The sequence below is a fragment of the Nuphar pumila genome, chromosome 1 (assembly GCF_984573655.1).
Source record: "Nuphar pumila chromosome 1, dmNupPumi1.hap1.1, whole genome shotgun sequence".
Classification (NCBI taxonomy): Eukaryota; Viridiplantae; Streptophyta; class Magnoliopsida; order Nymphaeales; family Nymphaeaceae; genus Nuphar; species Nuphar pumila.
Window position 1 is genome coordinate 20,348,443 of NC_143249.1, and position 25,116 is coordinate 20,373,558.

Sequence of the window (25,116 nt, forward strand, 5' to 3'; positions counted from 1 at the left end):
TTAAAACAAAATGAAATTTGTCATCAAAGATTATGCCTTAGAACTCCACAACAAAATGGACTAGCGGAAAGAAAACATAGACATTATAGAAACCGCTAGAACATTACTTTTGGGTCGAAACCGTCTTAACTTCAACATACTTAATTAATCGAATGCCTTCTAAATTAAAGATTGTTTCTCCTTATGAAAAACTTTTTAAAATTTTCCCCGACTTCAATCGCCTTCGCATATTTGGTTGTAAATGCTTTGTTCTCTCACATAAGAGAGATAAGTTGTCTCCAAAGGCAATTGAATATGTTTTTCTAGGTTATGGGGAAAATAAAAAAGGTTATAGGTGTTTTGATTTCAAGAATAACAAATTATATGTTTCAAAAGACGTGACTTTTTTGGAAGATGAAAATGGATTTGAAAAGCTAGATAAACCAAATGAAAATGACTACATGATCTTATAGATGATATATGTGATGATTCTATGAATCATCTTGAAAGTATAGATGATACTTGTGAAGTATCCAATATTGAAATATCACCACATAACGGTGATACTAATAATGAAAATATTCATGTTTATACTCGAAGAGAACAAGAAAGGCCTATTAGTGCCTCGGAGAAATTTTCTCAACTTACTGAATCCTTGGAAGAAACCCCCGTTAGGCGATCTTCTAGAGAATCCATTCCACCCAATAGGTTTGTGTTATATGAGCCTCTTGCACCAAATTATCGGGCATGCCTAATAGCCTTACACATATTATGAACTCACTCATTATAATCACGCCAAAACTCTACCTCACTGGATTGAAGCAATGAAGATAGAATTAGATGCTCTAAAAAAGGCTAATACTTGGGAAATAGTCAAGCTTCCTCCACATAAAAAAACCTATTGGATGTCGCTGGGTCTTTAAGGTTAAAACCAAAAGCGATGATCCTTAGAAATATATAAAGTCAAATTAGTAGCTAAGGGATATTCGTAAGAATATGGAATTGACTACGAGGAAACATTTGCCCCTGTAGCTAGAATGACAAGTGTTAAAACCTTAATAGTTGTCACATCAACCAAAAAATGTCCTATATATCAATTAGATATGAAAAATGCATTCCTAAATGAAAATCTAAATGAAGAAGTATACATGGATCCACCGCCCGGAGTTAATATTGGACAAGGTCAAACTCTTAAACTTTTAAAAGCCTTATATGGTCTTAAACAAGCCCCCAATTCTTGGTATGATCGTTTTAGTGCTATCATGATTAAATTAGGATTTCGTTCATGTTATACTGACATTGCTCTATTTGTCAAGAGCGCAGTAGTATTGTTATTTTATTACTTTATATAGATGACATGATTATCACAGGAAATGATCAAATTAGTATTATTAATGTTAAAAATATGTTAAAAGATAGTTTTGACATGTCTTATTTAGGTTTCCTTAGATATTTTCTCGGCATTGAAGTTACATGTTCTCCCTGATGATATATACTGTCACAAATGAAGCTTGTTGCAGATATATGTACTAAATCTGAAATTTCAGATGATAAAAAGGTGGAGACTCCGGAAGTAATTAACACAAAATTAAGGTTGAAGGATGTGGTTCTTCTAGAAGATCTTACACCCTACAAACAACTCATTGGATCTCTCACATATCTGACTATCATCAGACCAGACATCGCTCATGTTGTTCACTCTGCTAGCCAATTTCAGCATGCTCCTACAACTGTGCACATGAGTGTCGTGCTCCGGGTCGTTTGATACATCAAAAACACCTTAACTAAAGGGTTATTTTTATCCTCATCTTCTTCTTTGGATTTACCTGCTTATACTGATGCAGATTGGGGAGGTAACCCTAATGTTAGAACTACTGGATTATGTGTCTTTTTAGGAGATTCCTTAATTGCTTGGAGATGCAAGAAGCAACAGAAAGTCTCGCTATCCTCTACTGAAGTTGAATACCGAGCTATGACAACTACTACAATGAAACTTGTTTGGTTTCAAAGCCTTCTCAAAGATATGGGGGTTGACATTACTGTTGCTTCAAAGTTATGTTGTGACAACAAAAGTGTCATTTACATTGCCAGTAATCACACCTTCTATGAGCGCACCAAACATATAGAGATAGACTGTCATTATGTTCGTGATGAGTACCTACGAGGAACAGTTAATCTGCCATATGTCGCATCAAAATATCAGTTAGCGGATTTTTTCACTAAAACTCTTCCTGCTCCCCGCTTCACATTTCTTCTGGGCAAACTTTCGGTCATCTCCTCGTAAAGTTTGAGGGAGTGTTAAAATATATGTAACTATATATATATATATATAAAATACCCGATAGGGGTATTATCAACTTTTCACATAGTTGTTTTATTTTTCTTTTTAACTTTTTATTTTCTTTTTCTTTTTTATTTCTTGTCTCAAATCCAACCCAAAAGGGGCTCCACATAGAGTCGTTGACCGTTGGGGACTCCCAACGACTCCATGGGAGCCCCCTTTTGGCTCTCCTTTTGAGACCCCTTTTGGGGTGTATAAATAGGGGTGAACCCCTTTGTATTCTTCATGCTTGAGAGCTCTCTCCTTCAATAAAGAGTATTTATTTTTAGTTTGTGCCTTTCTCATGGCTTGTTTATGTTGTCCAGTAGTGGACTTGGCTATTATCTCTCTTGTGTATTGGACCATTGTTGGTCATTGTGAATGCTTTTAGCATTCTTTATTTTTCCGCATACTTCATTACAATGTCATGGTCAACCCCGTTGGAAAAATGATTAAGGAGGTAATAGGATAAACCCAAAATATGGAGGGGAAATGTTTATCTTCTAAGGCAAATTGTGTGTGTGTGTTCACGAGTGTGTGCTTGGCAGTCGAAAGCATGCCTAGCCTACAAAGGCCTTGGCCTATGCCTAGCAGCGCTATGTGGAAGGCACCTAAAACAGTGTGCTATGTCACATGGATATGACTGCGGATACAGGGATATGACCATTTTATGAAGTTGCCAGTATAACTAGTATATAAGGGGATATGGAATGGAAGCCAATGTTTTAGTGGTGTTTTCTGAATATTCAAGATTTGTAAGTTTTTTTTCATATTTTAATGATTTGAAAAAAAAAAATTGTTATTATTTTATGGGTTGCTAGGTGATGCCTAGAGTGAAGGGGTCCAACATCTAGGTGATGTCCAGCACTTTTGACTACTGTGTGCATGCATGCTTTTCTGTTCATGTAGGACTGTCTTTGTTATGGATATAGTTTATTTTGCACACGAGTAGAACTCATGCAGCATATAAGACTGCATAGATGCCTTTTTTTATTGTTTTATTTTTTGACATATCATTCCTGACAGAGAGTGATTTGAATGATAGCATAGGTTATTTGACCATTAGATATTGGTGCAATCTCCACCCATCATTGTTGGGATGGACTTTGATATATAATTCTGATATGGCTGCTGGTGGTTCTTTTATCACATTGTTCATCAATTTGAAGATACAGCCATGGTCTATGCAGAAGGGGCATTCCATGAACATGATTTTCTCGTTGAAAATTTTACTAGTAATAGTATCTCACTATCTCTACTGCCTCTGATTAATTACTACTATACAGTTGCTTCTGCTGCTTATGTGCTGTCTGTTTTCTTTCCATTAGTCAATCAATATGCAAATTGTTTTCATCTTCTATCCATATTCTGTTTGCATACAAGTGCAAGCTCAACGGTTTCTTGTTCACATTGATGCGTACTTCCAAGTGCAAACTCTAAAATTTCCTGACAAATTGATTACTTGTTATAACTTTCAGAGCTGATGATGAGTACCTCTTTGTCGACAGTGGTGGGATCAGAACTGGGGATGTATTTCAGTTTTATGCACCAGATGTTGAGACTGCATATGCATCACGTAGAATCGTTCTTGAGAAATTCAGGCACTTAAAAGAGGAAGGGTCCATTGGTCACTCCTCTAGAGAGGATGACAAGGGGGTGGAGGTGTTTGGTGGGCTTATCTTAGCATGTGTTGGGCGTGGAGAACTCTTTTTCGGCAAACCGTGTGTCGATAGCTCCACATTTTTGGAGATCTTCCCTGGTGCACCATTAGCAGGAATGTTCTGTGGTGGGGAGATCGGGCCCTGTGCTGAAGCTAGCGGGGAAGAAAACTTGAGCTCCTGTTTGAATCGATATGGTACTGTATTCTTGGTGATGAAGTACAGCCCCAAGCTGTCGTCGGCGTGAAGAAAGCTCTAAATGTTGCATGCTGCAAAAAGCTGTCTTCTGCTTGATTTTTTATTCCAAAGTTGTAGTTTATGCAATGCTTCAACACTTGTGATTGTTTGTGCTTTTGGGTATTTTCTTCAGCATACCTTTTTTATTTGCAACTGCTTAAGTGGAAGCTTGGCAACTCCCTGGGATCGAGGGGTAAGCCCTCGGAGTTTTACACTGACAGGAATGCAACCCTACATTCAGGTTGAGCCAGTGTGACTAGGTTCCTGCGCCTGGGGCAGTTTCTCGGAGTAAAATATCAAAAAACCTTTTTGATTTGCAAGCTGTTTTGGTGGCTTATGGTTGTAAGGGGGAAAATAATTTGTTGATTCTTATATAACTCAACCTATGGCCTATTGGCCTGTACACCAATTTTATTGCAGGGAAACATAGTCTATAGGGTTATTTGCAAAAACATACATAAACTTTCTTTATAATTGAAATTCATATGCAAATGAATTATCCATCATTCGTACTTCATTTATTTTATGGTTAATCAAAAGCATACCTATGATCAATTCATACGTTGCTCCTTATTTTGACTCAAATTCATCATTTATCCTTTAAATAAGTCAATTTTACCTTTATGGAGAGAGAGAGGGTGAAAGGAAACCATAATTAATGAGGGTAAATTGGTATAGTTTTGAATTTATTAATTATTAACTGTGTGAATTTGAATGACTGAACATAAAACGAGGTATGATTTTGAATCTCAAGTATTTTTAGGCCTGAATCCGAGTTATCAAAAGAAGTCCGGAATTGTTTTGTAAATAACCCCAGTTTATATAATACCTGGGGGGGCATCAATATCATTCACATGGGTATGGTATCTTGAGTTTGAAAATAGGTAGTGATTTTGTTTTGTTTTTTATAACATAACCACAAACGATTTGTTGTGTAGGCCACCAGACTTGAGGCTGGACCCACGTTTCGATTAAGTTCCACTATTTTTCAAAGTAGAAAATATTTAAAGAGTCAAGGTTTCACTAGATCTCTCGTCCTACTTGTGTTAGTTTTGGTCATAGTCAAACTCAAGATGCCAGCACCTCAGAGTCGGATCAGGGTCCTGGTAGGTTAGATCCATTGACTGCTTTGCCGTTAGGTGTCATTTTAAATTGCTATAATTGAGGTCGGTCAGACCTGGACTAGGATCCGATACCAGCACCTCAGATCAACTTTCACCATAAGATTAACAGTAACACACGTCATTGGAAATTAAAAATTACTAAAAAAATTGTTAACCCCCTTACAAATATTAAAAAGAAGAATTGAATCAACCCTTTTGAATCGTCTTTGGGCCGATTCAATAGGACTGGTGAACGGCTCGGTTCGGGTTGTCACAAACTTGTTCGTGATCGGTTTGTATAGCTGGCGAGCCAAGCCACGAGCAGCTAGTTTAGCTTAAACAAGTCGAGCCTGAACATAGGGTCTTTGGCTCGGTTTGAGAGAGTGAGTATTCCTTTTTTTGGATAATCTAAATGGAAAAACTCCAATATCACCGATTGCACATTGGCTGGCCTCCAGGCCCCCCTGCCCACTAACAAAGCTTGAAATTGGCTTGGCATAATAAACGCCCACCCTAGGGGCAAAGCTTGTATAGAAAGAAGTGGAATAGCGGGGGTGATTTCGGTAAATGGGCCCTTCACGTACAATTAGATAGAAATTTTTGCTTGAAATTGGCTTGGCATAATAAACGTCCAGACCCACAAATGACTTAAGCAACTTGTTACAAAGGTGAACATCCTCATCCCAGCAAGAGAGACATAAAGCTAGGGAAAAAATCAAGGATTGGGGACAGGACCATTCCACCTGGTCAGCTCATTCATTTTTGCCTTATCTCTTAATGCCCACCTTCGCTTTGGGGGTACCATCAAGATCTGGCTCCCGATTATGAGATGGGTCGATGGAGGGGTATAAAGCGGAGCGGGATCCGCCCAAGAACGACCAGTCTTGCGGTGGTACGAAAGGCACAGACTCCATGAATGTCCCGCACTTCTCCAGGGGTACAATAGGTGTATTGGCTCTGCAGTTGCCCTTCGACCTGCGAATGACGTAGATTAGAGAGTGTTGCCTGGTTGTAGGAGCAGAGCAACAAGAGCCGGGGAGTATACCCATCTTCGACCCTGCAGCAAGGGACACCACATGTAGGTTTTCAACTTGTGATGTCCCATCAACTTGGTGGCATTCATAAGTTGCCCCCACCATATATATATATATATATATATATATATATATATAGAGAGAGAGAGAGAGAGAGAGAGAGAGAGAATAATGCATAAAAACTATTTAGTTTGTGCATACGTCAATTAGTGGTAGCAGTGATCATGTTGACAGTGGATGATCGAATGATCATAATGATGATGACTATAAATGTTTGTCAATAATGACTCAAAAATGATAGAAGATGATCAAAACACATATAACATGAGACAAATAATAGTGGATGAAAATGATGCACAAATGACAATCGAGAAGTTAAAATATTGGTATGTTGTATGAGCTATATGAACATTTATTGGGCATTATAACTGGTTTATATTTTTACACTAACGAGACATAGTTGAATGTGTTGTCATTCAATAAATTATTATACAATGAAGATCAATTAAAAATGATTGAAGCTAAGGTATCTCAATTGTATAACAAGTTGCATAACTAAAAAAATAACGATTGAGAAGCTTTCTAGTGATTAACAATAATCGTAAACGAGTGATACATTATTGTCGGCCAAAGGTTTAATGGTTTTCAACCTTGTCATAAGTTTTGAAAGATTATGTGATTGAGAATAATTATAAAGCAAATTCATGAAAAGTTGCAGTAACAGAGTCATTGTCATATGCATAAAAAACAACCTGTAATCTATGAATGATTGTCATTGAAAGATTCATTGTACAAAGATTCGGGGAGCAATGTTATTTTAAGTAAATAAGTATGACGCATAGTATATATATGGTAGATCATTGGGTAATCTTGGATTGAAAAAATATCTTTCAAGTGGATTTCATGTGTTATTCGCAATCTATTTGCAAAGAATGCTTGTAAACTGCAGGTTGTCAGAAGCTACATCCTCGTTGTCATTGGTACATATCATGGATGACAAGCCAATGCCATATTCTTTTTCGTACTAGTCTTCAAGTTCACAGAAGAACATGCATATGTTGCGAGAGGAAGACATGGTGGATATTGAACAAAACCAAATTGTTGGAACACTCGGTTGGCCATTTGGAGCTCAACTTTATTTATGTTGTACAACCAAATATCCCTCATCATGATGTCTATGCCTTGCACATCCACATTCTCCTTCTCATTCTCGTTTGCGTCTTTATACGAATACCATGTTACTTTCAAATCAAAGTTTCAATCATGGTTAGTCTTATGTCGCATTATTGATAACAATGTAGAAAATTATTTTTCATTGTCAACCCATGCAACTTTGCAGTGCATACGACACTTCACATCTAAATAATCAATATTCTTTGATTGTCTTCCTATTTTTCATTACATGACCGACTCCACATTGCAACACATGAAAATGCAAGGATACATTCATATCTCAGGGGCCTTCTAATGTATGTGTGCTTCCATATCTAAATATGCAAGCATCAATTCACAAATTAATACACAATATAATACAACAACAATGTTAAATATGTTTCAGTATAAATCAAAAGTTATGGTACAATAAAGGAATAAATATATCCAACACCACCAAGATGAAAATGATGTTTTTTTGTTCAATCCTCATATTACTCAAACTTGCATATAGGCATGCAAGTGTGACTACACTTCATACGGATTTATCGATGCGATATAGGTCTTACAACAGTTGCATGTATAATTCATGGATCACCTTTCCACCAGTGTCGATGAATATGCATGTACCAAAAAGTATATAAAAAATGCTCTCACCTCCTTATCCACCATAGTATAACTCTTTTCTCCAACACACGATAGCTTCTCCTTTATTTTTCTCATATCGTTAGAGTCCAAGTGGCTCCTTCGTTACAATAACTTCTGCCTTTAGCCTTCAAATGCATTTTCTTTTGCTTCCAAATAAAGATCACACATGCGCTTGAAATCTTTCTATCTATGTGCATTCACCGGCTCCCCATAACATTTAAATATGGTGGTTTGTGTCACATATTCCAATATGATGGTCATCTCTCCGGACTGAAATATGTTGGTTGCCAAATTAAAAAACAACACAATCGACTCTAAGATATTGTGACTGATGTTTCATGGTGTGACCTCCATGAATTTTAAAAAATGCACCCAATCCAATAAATCCTTCGCTTCTTCTATTAGTATTAAGAACCACAAGTGTGCCTAAAACTAGTATAACTGGTGCATGCAGGATGTTGGATGTTTTGAATTTTGTAGATGCAAATCATGCGATCACAATTAATTTTGTTGGAATCAATCAAATATCATAGTTAAATAATTAAATATAAGACTCAAATTCAAAACACACACATATATGACAAATTAATCATTGAATTGTAATATTCAAAAAGCTTGTCCAACAAATATGCCTAAACACATACAAATATGATATTTTAAATTGAATTGTAAGAATCAATCTAATTATCCTAAAAATATGCTTCACACATACACGACAAACTAATAAATAAATTGCAAGAGTCAAACTAATTATCCTAAAAACATGCTTTATACACACACACACATATGTATATATATATATATATATATATATATATATATATATATATATATATATATATATATATATTCAAACTAGTCATCTTAAAAACATATTTCAAACATACGTAACAAATTAATTAATGAATTGCAATACTCATCATAATTATCTTACAAACATGTTTCAGATTCATCCCGACATGTAACATTTTAAACATTAAACCATAATAATCAAATAATTATCCTAAAAACATGCTTCACATGCACACACATACTTGTATATACATAACAATTTTTTGCAAGAAAGTATCTATCCACTAACACCAAACCTTGTTTGTCGATGCAAACTCTTCCTCGGAGCATGCAGTTGCTCCTTCAAGGGCTGGTCAACCACTTCCTTCTTTGCAATCTCTACCTCAAACTTCTGCCCCCGTGCGAACACTCACTCTTCTGCATGTCCTCAAGACCATCAATATCAATCTTCACCTCAACATCTCCAACTTATATATTCTCCACAATCACTTCAACCTTAACCTTCACATTCTCTCATTGCTTAGGTATCTTCATCGTCCTTTCCACCTTCACAGTGTCTACACTCTCCCTCTTTGTTCCACCACTAGCATTGCAAGTGATCATGTCTTTGACTTTCTCTAGCCAGACATTGAGGTTAGCATCAACCTCAGACAGAGCCAATGACTTCAACTTCTTCACTATCAACTGCACATATGTGTCCCCTTTTCCTTCCTTTGATGCTTTTGGGTTGAAAGACATGAATATGATCAGACACTCATCAACCTTTTTTTTCAACTCCAATCGTTGGTTTACGACTCATAATCGATGTTGGCTAATGTTTGTTTGAGCATAAATTGATGTGTTTCTGTTGAGAGTGGTTGCATTTTTTTATGGTAAACGTCAGACACTGAGGCTTTTGACCACAAAACAAAGTCTCTCTCTACCCACGTTGTCAAGCCCACTATGGTCTTCATAGTAGGAAGTAGCACCCAATGTGTAATTTTTCTTTTCTGGATTTTCCTACCATGTTCCAATAGTAGCACAAGGTGTGGGTGCCCCTCTTTGATGTAGTATCTTAAATAGCCATTTTGTAATAGACAAATTCATAATTGTCTATAATGACAGAACATGATATACATTAAAAACCATGACAAGATAGCTTGAAAAAAATATACTATTGAACATGTCAAGATAACTTGAAAATCATGCAATTATTCAATAAAATAATTGATTAATGCTGCTGTTTCAAAAAATAATTGATTCAACCATCAAAGATGTGCTTGCTAAAAAAAATCACCATCGATGATTCTAAAAAGTTGTTGATAAATAGCTGAAAATAGTGGCTAGAAAATTGCCGGTAATATTCACCATTTTTTTTTGTTTGAGAAGAATGTTCGACATCACTAGGGACCACAACAAAACCCTAGTTTATACAAAACTAGCCCTAGAATGTGAACCATCGCTTTATATTAACGATGGTCACATTTAATGTTCATACAAACATTCACAAAATAATAGGATATTCATAGGAAAGTCATTCCACAATTTTTGCGAAAACAATGCTTCATTTGAGGAGAAAATGACCAAAGTGCGAAGTTCGAGGATATTCACAACAGTGATATGTGGATATCTCCACACATTTGCAAACCTCCTTCAGTATCATTTAGTTAAAGGAGATTCACATGGTTATTCAACACACACACACACACACACACACACACACACACACACATATATATATATATATATATATATATATATATATATATATGCGAATAAAGGTCGAGGACATTTGCAAACACTAATATGCAAATGAGCCCCCACATTTGCGGATAAACATAATGATCATTTATTTAAAAGGAGATTGACATGGCATATCGTGAATGCCATACTATATATGTGATGGTAGTACCTTATATGCAGAGCTCGACCAAAGTCCAAAGGTATAGGTCATTCAAAACACTAATATGCGAATGCCGCTATATACTTGTGAACCTCCTTGAGGATAAGTTACTCAAAGTAGTTTTACACAGTATCTCGCAAATGTCATACTATACGTGCAATTATAGTATGATATTTGCGTAGTTTCACATGTTTCAGTTAAAAGAGATTCACAATTTTGGTTATGCGATATTCACGAGGTTCACAAAAACATTGTGTATGTACTTTTTATTGAGAGGTTGCGAGGTCGGGACAACGTACCAATATATCATGCAAACCTCAAGAGGTTCGCTCATGCGAAGTGTAAAAAAGGTCCTAAAAAAGTCAAACATTTGTGATTATGGACACCGGGCATATTTCGCAAATTACAGGGCATTTGGAAAAACATGTCATTTTGAGGACAATACCGCCATTTTCTGTTAGATTTATGTAAATCAAATGTATACCATCATAGAAACACCACATATATTCCATGTTCAAATAACATGGAATGTTTTTACACGAGCCCGCTCCTCTCATTCAGCTGAGCTCAAGCTTGGTTTAGCTAAAAACGAACAGGAGCCGAGCCACGAGTTCAATCCACTAGTAAACGAGCCGAGCTGGAACATGCCTGTTCGATTCGTTCGGCTCGTTTACCAGGCCCAACCAGAATTCTTGATTGGGTCCATTTCTTTATTACCAAACCTGAATGCACGGTCACGGGTCGGGATCGGTTCACACAGGGCCAATTGATACGGTCACGAGGTATTTTGGTTATTTAGCGCCAATGACGTGGTTTTTTCCCTTTCCTCTCCTTTCCTACGCGCTTGCTTCCTAGTTCTCGAGCGGGAAACCCTCTCTCTCTCTCTCTCATGGCATCATCTCGCGACGATGTAAGTGGTCTCATCACAATCCTTTCTCCTTCATTCTTATTTGCATTGCAAAGCACTCGTCATCTTGTTTTAGTTATCAAATGATGATTTCATTCTGTCTTCTTATTCTTCATCTTCTCCTTTTATGATTTTCATCTTGGTGTTGTTCTCCCCTTCAATATCGGTGTACCCTTTCCTTTGTGTCTCGTTGAAGTAAAACAAAAAGAGTGGTAACAAGCGATAGTTATCATTGGGTATATAGAATACATCCAAAAACGTATATCCCCATGCGCAATTGATTTTCTAGCATAAATTTTCCTTGTTGGCATGTAGATTTCCCACATTTTTTAGACTTTTAGCGACAACCCCATGTTTTTATTTTCCCGATTTAGGAGTTTGATTGGGAGGCAGCCGTTAAAGAGATCGATGATGCTTGCGAACGGGTAGCTTTGGCTTCTACTGCTGCGGAGCCCGTCCACACCAATGCGAACAGGATTCGGAATAGCGATTTTAGCAAAAAGAAATTCCCATTTTTTCCTGAGCCAAAATCAAGCAGTGGTGCTCGTCAATCCACTCTCGAAGAATTCGTTGGTACCACCAAGAAATTTGGAAATGCTGGTGAATCCAGCAGCACCACTGCCATGGTTGCTGATGTTAGCGAAAATCTGTATGCTGGAATTGATCCTGAGGCGACCAAAACATGGATTTATCCAGGTTGGCACCTTCTTCTGACGCTCCTTTAGTAAATCAGATGAGATTATTGCCATTTAGGTTTCGTTCGTTAACTTTTTGTTTGTATTCTGGAGCTCAACTGCATCCAGTCCAGTTTTATCGTGGCAGGATCATCTATTTTTCTGATCAGTGGCTGTAATTTAATTCACTTTGTTTTGCAGTTAATGTCCCGCTTCGTGATTATCAATTTTCAATCGTCAAGACGGCATTGTTTTCAAATACTTTGGTTGCGTTACCCACAGGCCTGGGAAAAACACTTATTGCTGCTGTTGTAATGTACAACTATTTCAGATGGTTTCCAAAAGGTATTCTTCGTTCATGTTCTGTTGTCAATAGTAACCCTGTTGCTGTAATGTACAAAAATATATTGTATTCTTTTCACAAATTTCTGTAGTCAATTGTAATTCCTTATTTTGAATATGGAACTCAGGGTCCGTAATATCTATGTGGTGTTGCTCTCTTCCAATCAAAGTGTTTGACTTCTTTCCCTTTGGCATTTCCTGATAAACATCGTTACTCATGCAGCGTGGGGGTTGTGGGATTTGAATGAATTGTGTGTGAGAACATATGCCATGAAATCAATGATGTTTGATTGAGTGCATATACTATAGAGCATGTTATTGTTTTGGAGTTTGTGTTGATAATCTAGAATTAAGTTAAATCTTATGCCTGCAAAGAGTATCCTTTTTTCCCTTTAATGTATGAAAACATGATAAAACAATTGGATAGCAACAAAAAACTCCAATGCATTCGTATTTGAATATTTCCAAGGACATTAAACAAATGCCTATTTGAATATTGGAATTTTTAAAATTTTTGGTCAATAAAAAACTGTTTGATATGTTATATATAAATGCGTTTTATTGAAATATTATTGAAAACTATTATATTTTTGAATAATATTAAAATATGTCTGTACGTGTCAGAGTTGGCATGTCAACTTGTGTCATAGGACATGCCACCAACATGATGTGTCCCTGTGACATTTTTTTATATATTTGTACCTATGTACGTAGACACACACATATGCATATTGATAGGTAGGTAGGTAAGCGGATAGTAAATTAAGTCAGTCCCTATAAAGTGTCTAAGAAATTGAATATCTATTACTTCACACTGGTTTTGCAGCTGTAGTATTGTCACATTGATCTCATCTTTAGTAATGATAGTATCTTACCAATTGAATGCAGAAATCTGTATTTGAGTACATAGAGAAGAATGCATACTTAACCATTAAAACTTAACTTTTTTATACCAAGCCCTAGGAACCCGCTTTAGGCTATGGAATGCCTTCTTAATACAGGAGCTAAGCAAAGATTAAATATCAATTTTGTGGAGTAGCAATGCCCTAAGTCTGTCCTTTCTAACATAGATAACATCATGGCCTCTTGTGAATGGAGAGATATATGTTTCACCCATAATTTAGCTATAAAGCTAAGGTTAGAAATTGTTAATAGAAGCTAATTCATCCTGGAAAGGACTCACAGAAAAGAAATCTGGTTGGAGAGAGATATGTTTACTGGATCTTCATGCCGCATGTAGAGAGATGGATGGAATAGAAGTCTGGGCACTGTACTAGGATCTGCAATAAGCCTTGGGAATGGAGGGAACATTTGTAGTCCAATCACCATGGTATAATAACGTTACTTTCAAAAAGATGGTTCTGTGTCATATTCCACCTCATCAATATATTGGGAAAATAGGAAAAATGCCAGAAAACAGAGACAGAGAAAATCTCTAAAACAAATTTAGGCATCACTGTGTCCTCTTTATATTTCATTCTTATTGCTCATCTTTTTTGTTAATTCAGCTTCGGTTTCTTTATATTTAATCTTCTCTTGGATGAACAGTTTATGTATTTTTTGTTTTTCCTTAAGAATTTGATAAATTGTTGAACTAAAATTCTAGTTAATATATTTCTTTTCTCTTTTTACTTTAATTGACAATAAGAAATTCTCTTAAGTTTTGCTTTGGTATGTTAATTTTTTATGTTGGAGTAATTCTTTATTCATAGTCATATTCTATGACAGGGAAAATTGTTTTTGCTGCTCCATCACGACCTCTAGTTATGCAACAGATTGAAGCATGTCATAATATTGTTGGAATTCCTCAAGTATGTTTTCTGGTTTTCTATAAACCTTTGCTTTTAATTTGTTAGTAAAAAGAGAACCAATATCGTAAGGTGCTTAGTGTCTTATCACGAAGTTCTTCATTTTGTCAAATGCAATTTTCTGTCTGGCCTGTATTTAAATATTGTCAACAAACTGCTTGTAGGAATGGACAATTGATATGACAGGTCAGATGAACCCTTCAAAAAGATCTAGCTTCTGGGAGACGAAAAGAGTATTTTTTGTTACTCCTCAAGTGCTTGAGAAAGACATTCAATCTGGTGTGTGTTGAATCCTTTTTTGGTTGGTCATGGTGATTAAAGGAGTATTTACATGTCTCTTACTTGTATGCATAGGGAGCCTTTTTTGTGGTTTTTTTTGCTCCCATTTCCCCCTTCATAAGTGAATTAGAAGATCCACTGACATTGAAAGGAACAAGCAGCATGAAAAAGAAATTAAAACCTTAGAAGATCCATTTTGCATGGTGTAATTAATTGAATGCTTATAATAAACCAAACAATTGTAGAATATGTGTCTGTGTCTTGTGTGTGTGTGTGTGCAAGCATAATATCTTAAGTTTGTGACAGATGGTTCTTGATTCTTTTTTCCTGGAAGAAATTCCTTCCACTTCTTGTTCTGTACTTTCTAAAAATATCAATGTAGTTGCTCTTAATGTGACTAATCCATTTGTTTGTTAAGATTTAGATGTCATGCACGCTTGTGCATGATGCATCAGTCCTTTTTTTTTCTCCTTCCTAGATGGTTAACTTTTTCAGGTTGTAATCTGTGTTTGCTTTCAGGAAGGTGCCCTGTAAAGCAATTTGTATGCTTGGTGATTGATGAAGCACATCGTGCCATGGGAAACTATTCTTATTGTACTGCAGTTCGCCAGGTAGAGAATCACTAGTTTTCTTGTTGATTTTTGCAAGATTTCAATTATACAACATAGATTTTAACTATGCTCACATTGTAGTTGATGGCTGTGCCTGTTCAAGTAAGGATATTGGCATTAACAGCAACACCAGGCTGTAAGATCTCTTTTATGTTCATAGTGATCCATAATTTTCCCCCTTTCTTTCCTCCCAAGTTCAGTGCTTTTACAACTTGCCCTTTACTGTTTCCAGCAAAGCCGCACACCATTCAGAATGTCATTGATAACTTGCATATTTCTGTTCTTGAGTACCGGAATGAAAGTGACACTGATGTAAGAAAATATATGCATAACAGGCAGTTGGAACTAATTGAGGTCTGTATTTAGTTACAAGTTATTTTCTCTAACCATTCACCATCTCTTATTTTTACTGTTTCTTGTTCTCTATTTCTAATTATAAATTGACCTTTAATCAGGTCGCTGTGGGTAATGATGCAGCTAAAATAAGTGATTTGCTTCTGGAAGCTATACAACCATTTGTCGCTAGACTTTGTGTGCTTGGGGTGCTACAACATAGAGATCTTTCAAAAGTATGTACCTTTCACATGAGCCATTAATTTTTCACATGCCTTCTACTAGATTAATATGCGTCCGATACATGGTGCAATGCAAATATGTTGCTAAAAGTGGAGATCTTTTAACAATGTGACACCTTTTGTTCTAGTTATTTATTTTCTTCACACGCCTGAAACTAAGAAAGATCAATGTTCATGTCACAGGAAATATAAAATGTTTCATCTAATATCCTCAAATTCTAGTTTTCCAAATCTATTATGCTTTTGAAATATGATTTGATGAGTGTATGTTAAGCTGCCATACTAATCCAGGTTAAAGTACCTCACATATGATTTATTCGTGTAGAATCAAGTCAATAATTTCATTTATGAAGGAAATTGGCTTCTTTGCAAGCATTAGCAAGTTAGGTCTTTAAGATCTAATTGCTTGTTCAGATTTTACATGCATATATTCGAATCACATTCTAATTTTTAGATATATTTGTGTTATACATTCTTTGTCAAGGATATGTTATCCTTCCCCTTTATTTTCTCTTAAAAAACATCCTTCCCCTTTATTTTACATGTATTATTATAGTCAAGATGAAATAAACATGACAATAAATTCAAATTTGTACGATAAATTTCAGTTTCAAGATGTCATCCTTGACTTCTCTTGCATATATTCAGTGCACATTCTTATTCTTGGTAAAGGTGCATCCAACAAGCTTGGGGAACTTGGCTAGTTTAGATATTTTTAAGAAAAAAATGTTTTCTGATTTTAGATGTTTCTTGGTCCTCTTTTTTTCTTCGATTTTTCTCTTCTTTTTAATTTTTGAATATCTATGAAAGGACCTGATCCAAAAATTTTTAATTGCTAGTTAAGCATAACCTCTTAGAAAGTTTCAAAAAGCATAAGATAAATATTCTTCTTCACCATTGCTTTGTAGAAAAAGTATAGGCTTGTTATAATGCTTTTCATAAAATTATTGAAAGCTGCAAAGGTCTCAAACACATCACTTTTATTTTTCAAGAAATAAATCTAGGGATACCGAGAATAGTTCTCCACAAACAACACATAGTATCTAGTGCATGATAAAGAAGGAACACAAGAAGGTCCGTACATGCTATAGCATGAATCGATTAAAATATAGAAGCTCATTTATTATTCAAAACAAAAGGTAACTGGGTATATTTACAAAGTTGACAACCATAACAAACCATGCTGCTCATGGGATACACAGAACAAGATACAGATAATTTATTACATAAAGATTTTAGGACTTATGACTGTAATCCAACTTATGATGCTATGTGGAAAAGTATCAACTCTACCAATGGAACTAAGTAGTGAAGTGACAAAAGCCTTAAGCTTCTTTGAAATACCACGTAGAGTCATCCACGATGCAAACCACTAGCGTGCATGGCGCTGTTAAAATATCCTTCATGAAAACATGATCGGGGATAAAAGGCATATTATTCTCCATGAACATCAGAGACATTGATATAAGATTCTTGTGAAAATTAGGTACTGAAAGACATTCTTAATGAGTAACAAGACCTTCAAGAAATTGCAAATCAGCTTTTCCAATAAGTGGCACAGAGCAAACAGACCATCACCTTGTTATCTAGACCAGAGTTACCGAAAGCTTCTTAGATAAGTGGGAAGCTCGCTTCGGAAGCGTGATGCTCCTTGCTTCCGAAACATGATGAAAACCTTGATTCCCCCACTCTTCTCCTATGCTTCCCACACACTTCATCTATTCTTCTTATGTGTTCTCTTGCTCAACTTTTCATGTTTTTTGTGTTTTCTCTCATGCTTCTCACTCACTTCCATGTGCTTTCTTTAAATTGGTAGTTATCATTTTTAGATTTTATTAAAACTTTAATTCTTACACTAAAAAATCATGAAATTTAATATCAATCAATTTTATTTTAGTTTTTATTTGTGTTTCATTTTGATTCCCATTCAATTCTTATATTTCTTTTTTTATTCCTCGCTTTCTTCTTCTATACATTTTTAAATGCATAGCTTCTCGCTTCCGCTTCCCGTATCGCTTCCCGCTTCTGCTTCCTAGTCTGGCAACCTTGATCTTAACACTCCTAGAGGTCCAGCATGTCCGTGTTTGGTAGTGTCAGGCGCAACACACACTGACAATTCTTGGGATGGCTTGAACATGGATATTTTCAAACTTTTAAATGTCTAAAAACTATAGGACATGGTATACATGGTGTGTCAAATGTTGAACACTCCATGTGTGGTGTATAGACATTTTAAAAGTGAAGAAGTGTTTGGCATTTCATAAACTACATTCTATTTTCTCAAGTATAGTCTATATAATGAACAGTGATTATCTCTAGCATCAAATAGCCTTTCAAATCTCATTTTTTAGTAGATCCTAACAATTTTCCATTTAAACTTCAATGGTTTTAAAAATTGACTATGTTTTATCTTTTATTGTGCAAATTTTTTTCATTTTCTTGAGATTCAGTGTAGCTTCTTCATCCTCTCTCTCTATCATACCACTTCATGCCATGATAAGAACGTTGCTCAATCCTTTAGTTGAGAATTGCAACTTATTTTATCTTTTTCTCTCTTTTCTCGTTCTTTCTTGCCACACTTCTTTTCTCTCTCTTTTTTCTTTTTTTGACTATAAAATGAGGGCTTGTAATATTTTTTCTTTTACACACACATATATATATAGATAGTGTCATGTCCATGTATTTAATTTTCCAAAGTTCAATACCTCTAACAAATTTTACTCATGTCAGACTCTGGTAATTATTGCACTACCATGATAAATGACAAGGGACGAGAATATACCTGGATTCCTGTTTATGTGATTTGCTTGCTCTATTGTCAATGTATATCATTACCATATCATCTATAGAAGTATTTAGGGGTACAATATGTTCCTAGTTTCCCATGTTTGGAACATTTCTGGGTTGAGAAGAAAAGGCTACATGCTAAACATTCTCACTCACAAGGAACCGTCTCGTATTATCTCCAGGTCCTCCCAGCTTAAGGAGAAACCCATGACAAAATTTCCATTATAGGTTCTTCCAAAACAGTATGTATTGCTGCCTATCCTGTGGCTAGAATTAGGATAGCCATAACTAGCACCTTTTCCACCTAAGGAATTGAAGTTATTGTTTCTCAAAATGACCTTGAGCCAGCATAGTTATTTGTACCTGTTCTTCTTCCTCAGCTAAAATACCCATTATTTTGGTTCATATTGGTTATTGTAATCAATGTCATAAGGATTATTAAGGAATTGAAACTGACCTTTTCTTAATGACCAGATATGCTTTTAAATTGTGAAGGCATAGTTTGGCAGGTCTGAGGGCTTTGATGTCACACTAGTAACAAAGTTCTCATACCTATCACCCAAACCTCACAAAGGGCAATATACTTTCTCCTTCAGAGGCTACGTGTTGATTAAGATCTAATTGATAAAAAATACTCTTGATTTTTTAAGATATTGAGACTGATTTTTCTTCCTTCTTACAATCAAGTAACCCTTCTCTTAAGTGTTAGAATTTCATCTGCACCTGCATTAAGAGAGAAAACAGAGAAAGAGAGGGAGAGAGACGAGAAGAGAAAACCAAAAGGGGCCTCTGCGGCTGTCACGATTTCTGTGTCTCAGAAATCGTGACCTAATGCATTGTATAAAGGCACTTAAGTGTACATGGGTCGGGTCGGGTCTTATATAATATCCGAACCCAACCCAGAAAAAGAAATACATTTAAATTTTACACTAATACATAAAATGGAATGAACTCGGGTCTGGTATAGGATCCAGACCCGAAACACTATACACCTTTTTCACCCCCCTCAAGTTGATCATCTTTATGAACCATGCACAACTTGCCTTTAAGCGTCCAAAAACGATCCTTTGTTAATCCTTTCATAAATAGGTCCGCAACTTGTTGTTCAGTATTGACGAACTCAGGCTCAATCTCTTTTTCTTCAACTTTCTGTCTCACAAAGTGTTGGTCAATCTCAATGTGTTTAGCACGACTGTGATGTACTGGATTGAATGACATGTTAATAGCACTTTAGTTGTCACATAGCAAGGTAGTGTGAGAGATCTTTTCTCCTACTTCAGTCAGTAGATGTCTGATCCATGTGACTTTGGCAGTGGCAACAGCCATAGATCTATATTCAGCCTCAGTACTTGATCTAGCGATAGCTTTTTGTTTTCTACTGCTCCAAGAGACTAAATTTCTTCCAATGAAGACACAATATCCTGATGTAGATCTTCGTTCATCAGGATCCCCAGCCTAGTCTGCATCACAATATACAGTGAGTCCATGCTCATCTTTGCCATATGACTGTGGTGAGTATGTCAATCCATCCCCAATAGTCCCTTTCAGATATCTAAGAATCTTCTTAACAGCTTCCATATGTCTAGTACGTGGCGCATGCATAAATTGAGATACTTGATTGACTGAATAAACAATATCTGGTCTAGTGAAGGTCAGATACTGTAACATTTTTATTATGCTTCGATACCTGGTGGGATCATCACACAAATCTCCATCATGGGCACTAAGTTTTTGATGCAGTACACTCGGAGTTCCCAGAGTGTTGCAGTCTTTCATACCTGCCTTGCGGAGAACATCTACGGTGTACTTGTGCTGTGTGAGTGTCAAGCCATGAGTTTGATTATCAACTTCTACACCAAGAAAATAGCGTAGAGTTCCAAGATCTTTCATTTTGAACCTCTGACCTAGTAAGTCTTTCACTTCTTGGATGTGAACCACAGAGTTTCCTGTGATAACAATATCATCAACATAAATTAATAGCAGAGTGGTCACAGTCTGGCTTCTAAAAAAGAACAATGAGTGGTCCAGCATGGAACGCGAAAATCCATGTTTCTGAATCTCTAGTGAGAAGCTATCAAACCAAGAGCGAGATGCTTGTTTCAGACCATAGATAGCTCTCTTTAACCTGCACACATGGGTTTTACAATTTTGTTCTTGATATCTAGGGGGTTGCTCCATATACACTTCCTCATTCAAGTCCCCATGCAAGAAGGCATTCTTTACATCAAGCTGACTCAACTTTCACCCATGTTCAATAGTCAGAGAGATAATAATCCGAATTGTTCCCATTCTTACAACCGGACTAAAAGTCTCATCATAGTCTTGCCCTACTTCTTGAGTGAATCCTTTTGCTACAAGCCTTGCCTTGTATCGCTCAATAGTTCCATCTGGCTTGTACTTTATCTTGTAGACCCATTTACATCCAACAACATTTTTGTCAGGCGGTCTGGGAACGACTTCCCAAGTTCCACATTCATGCAAAGCTTGCATTTCATCATTCATAGCTTCTACCCACTTGGTAGAAGTGGCTGCCTGGTATTACATAGTGGGCTCATCTTCTTTATTGAGAGCAGTTAAAAACAATTGAAGATCCAAGGAGAAGTTGTTATAGCTGACCCACCTGTCAATGGGATGTCGTATGCGGCTTGATTTTCTGATCTCAGGAGTGTGAGAAGGGGTCAGATTGCTGACTGAAGCATGATCTGAATGGCTTGATGTCATCGGTCTCTGTCTGGAATAGACAATGCCTTTGTATCTGCCAGGTATTTTTTTCTGAATTCTGTGACCCCGACGTCTCAGTGTTTTCAAACATCTCTTCTTCTTGCTGCACGCAATCTGGTGAACATGCTTCGTTGGAGCTAGCAAAAAGTTCTGAACTCAACCAAAGATAGTAAACTTCAGTTGGTATATTGGTTGCATCAGCTTTGTCATCGAAATTTTGCTCATCAAAGACAACATTTCTTGAGATTCTGATACGTTTGTTGGTAGGATCATAGCACCTATATCCTTTGTAGTCATCTGCGTATCCCACAAACCTACACTTCTGGGCCTTGTCTTGAAACTTGTTTCTCAGGGACCAATCAACATGCACATAGCAAACACATCCAAAAACACGCAGATCATGATAACTAGGATGAGCTCAAAAGAGACAGTGATAAGGAGACTTGTTTTCCAGAATGATCATTGGCAATCTATTTATCACATGCACGGCAGAATGAAAGGCTTCTGTCTATAGGTTGGTGGGAAGATTGCTGTCATGAAGCATACTCATGGCACTTTCAACGATATGTCTATGTTTTCGTTCAGCAATCCCATTTTGTTGAGGAGTGTGAGGGCAAGACACTCTTCTTCCTATTCCGTTATCTCGAAGAAAAGAAATAAAATCATGGGATGAAAATTCCCCACCTCCATCACATTGAAAAAACTGAATGGACTCAGAAAATTGGTTTTTGACCAAGGAAAAGAAATTTTAAACAAAGAGAAGACTTCTGACTTATTTTTTATGAAATATATCCAAGTGTATCGAGAATAGCTATTAACAAAGATTAGATAATATCTGCTTCCAGACCCAGAGAAAATTGGGGCGGGTCCCCACACATCAGAACAAATGATCTCAAAAGGTTTTGAAGCTCTCTTATTAATTTGGAAAGGCAATACATGACTCTTGCACAAAAGGCAACTGGAACATTTATGACTACTCTAATTCCCTTTAAGACTTTCTTTTGGAATGAGATTATTAGAAACAAGTTTCTCAATAAAATGACTCCCACAATGTCCTAACCTACTATGCCATAAGGATGACTTATTGCATTCAGAGATACTAAAAACACTAGCAGAAGAGGAGGAACATGACTCTGATGAAGGCTTCGAAATCAGGTGAGAAGGGCGAACATCACGACATGGAGCTTCTTTAAAGACATACATGTTGCCTCGTCTCTTTCCTTCAGCGAATGTTTCCCTCGTGCGTAGGTCCTTGACCTGCACAGAGAAGTGAGTGAATTCAACTGAAGCATTGTTATCATCAATAAGTTTAGAGACGAAGACAATATTTTTCTTAATGTCAGGGGCATGAAGAACGTCAGAAAGAGTAAGAGTGGAATGTGACATGGGGATAACAGTTTTTCCAACATGGGAAACAGGATGGTGGGATCCATCTCCAGTGACAATCTTACTTTTTCCAAAATATGGAATAGGATTAGAAATTTTACCTGCATCTCCTGTCACATGAGTCGCTGCCCCGGAATCGACAAACCAAGTGCCTTCATCATTCTGCTTCATTTTTAACTCTGACAAGGCAAATATCAGCAAATCTTTAATCTCTCCACTGTCTCTGGTATTTGTGAACTTTCTCTTGATTTCTATCTGTGGACTCTTTCCTTTATTCTCTGGATTATGCCAACAATTCGCCTTGATATGTCCCTTTTTGTTACAAAAGAAGCAAGTAGGGATGGATCTTGTTCCCTGCGCATAAGTAAACGTGTTTGGAGTGAGAAGCAAACCACGCCCTCCGTGTCCACTTCGCCCTTGTCCTCCTCGTCCTCCACCATAGGTCACTCCTGTAGCAAAAACTTCTTGAGAATTTGAATGATTATAAGTTTCTTCAGAGAATCCCTTTAGAGTCATTTCATATTGGATCAATTTGGCTCGTAGCTCATCAAAGGTAGGAAGAACAAGGAGACACAATAGTGAAGTGACTATCATGTTGTAGTCAGAGCCCAATCCACTCAGGGTTTGTTGCACCATGTCACTGTCACTAACAGCACACCCTATAACTGCAAGTTGATCTGTGATGGTCTTCATCTTGTTCAAATATTCCATGATGGTCATGGAATCTTTCCTTAACAACTGAAATTCTCTTTTTAAAAAAACTACTCTTGCTTGAGAAACCTGCGAATACATCTGAACCAGTCCTTCCCAGAGTTGTAGAGCTGTACAATTGTTAGGAATGGCAAGAAGGATCTCTTGAGACAGGGTGGATGTGATGTATGCAACAACTGACTGGTCTTTTCTTTCCCAATTGAGGAATTCAGCATTTTTAACATACAAGATTGAACTCGCCCCTTTGTCATCTTTTTCTTCTCTCGGGCTAAATTCTGGTGGAACTGAAGTGGTTCCATCCAGGTGACCTAAGAGGCCTTGACTTCTTATGAAAGGAATAATCTGCCTCTTCCAGATCAAGAAATTTGAGGTATTCAACTTCTCAGAAACAAGTTGGTTGAGAAAACTTGAAGAAAGATTTGATTGAGGGTGGTAGGGATCCATAGAGAATAAGAATCAACAGATAGAGAATAAGAATCAACAGACAAAAAGTTCAACCTTCTCCCAACACTCTTTTTTTTTTTTGCTGTCAGAGAATCGTAGATTGTTAAAATCAGAAAATGAAGAAACTTGGGCCTTTCTGTGCACCAAAAAGGGGCTTGCGCGAAAAGGAAATCACACGTTAAGAAACCCCTCATTTGACTGTTTCAGCAAAGGGAAATCAAGAATGATAATGTGCAGCAGAGCACAGGAAATCAAAGGGAAGCACTATAACAGAGAGATTTTGGAAAAGACAGAATGAAAAGGGAATCAAACGATTAATAGGAACAAGTTTAATATCTCACGTGAATCAGTTCACGAATTCACGTGAAGAGACGTTAACCCACGATCTGGGAGAAGTCCGATGCTTCACGTGAACCAGTTCACGTGAAATGCAGTCAATCCACGATCTGGATTCACGTGAATAGAGTGCCCGTGAATCACAGATTCACAAAAATGTAACTCACGTGAGGTGTGAGTACACAGGAAGATTCAGAAAGGGGGAAAGAAAAGAGGCGAAGGAGAAAGAAGAACAGAAAGAAAATGAGAAGCGAAAAACCTCAAAATTTTTGATCATTGTCACGAGCCAGAGTTCCTTTTTGCCTCTAGAAGGATCTACGCTTTGATACCATGTTAGCATTTCATCTGCACCTGCATTAAGAGAGAAAACAGAGAAAGAGAGGGAGAGAGACGAGAAGAGAAAACCAAAAGGGGCCTCTGCGGCTGTCACGATTTCTGTGTCTCAGAAATCGTGACCTAATGCATTGTATAAAGGCACTTAAGTGTACATGGGTCAGGTCGGGTCTTATATAATATCCGAACCCAACCCAGAAAAAGAAATACATTTAAATTTTACACTAATACATAAAATGGAATGAACTCGGGTCTGGTATAGGATCCAGACCCAAAACACTATACACCTTTTTCATTAAGTTCATCAAGCTTACCTAGGAGACTTTGGCGTAAGAACTCTTTAGCTCATTCCAAAGATCCGCTGCCGTGGTGAGATCAATAACTTGGGTGAGTATCC

General features: G+C 36.8%; 2 protein-coding genes across 3 annotated transcripts in view; both read left to right on the forward strand.

The window, feature by feature from the left end:
• LOC149848265 (F-box/LRR protein) overlaps positions 1–4,706 on the forward strand; it is a 37,259-nt gene extending 32,553 nt beyond the window's left edge. The window contains exon 10 of one of the 2 annotated variants that reach the window (XM_089987183.1): positions 3,778–4,706. In XM_089987183.1, coding sequence (XP_089843309.1) covers positions 3,778–4,204 — 427 coding nt within the window. In that variant the 3' untranslated portion in view covers positions 4,205–4,706. The remainder of the gene's footprint in view (positions 1–3,777) is intronic. The other variant, XM_089987249.1, reaches the window with a different exon arrangement.
• Positions 4,707–11,682: 6,976 nt separating this feature from the next.
• FANCM (DEAD/DEAH box RNA helicase family protein) overlaps positions 11,683–25,116 on the forward strand; it is a 78,948-nt gene continuing 65,514 nt past the window's right edge. The window contains exons 1-9 of the mRNA XM_089987014.1: positions 11,683–11,715; positions 12,087–12,408; positions 12,588–12,731; positions 14,457–14,539; positions 14,701–14,815; positions 15,335–15,426; positions 15,508–15,562; positions 15,659–15,780; positions 15,882–15,995. Of these exons, the coding sequence (XP_089843140.1) occupies positions 11,695–11,715; positions 12,087–12,408; positions 12,588–12,731; positions 14,457–14,539; positions 14,701–14,815; positions 15,335–15,426; positions 15,508–15,562; positions 15,659–15,780; positions 15,882–15,995 (1,068 nt within the window). The 5' untranslated portion in view covers positions 11,683–11,694. The remainder of the gene's footprint in view (positions 11,716–12,086; positions 12,409–12,587; positions 12,732–14,456; positions 14,540–14,700; positions 14,816–15,334; positions 15,427–15,507; positions 15,563–15,658; positions 15,781–15,881; positions 15,996–25,116) is intronic.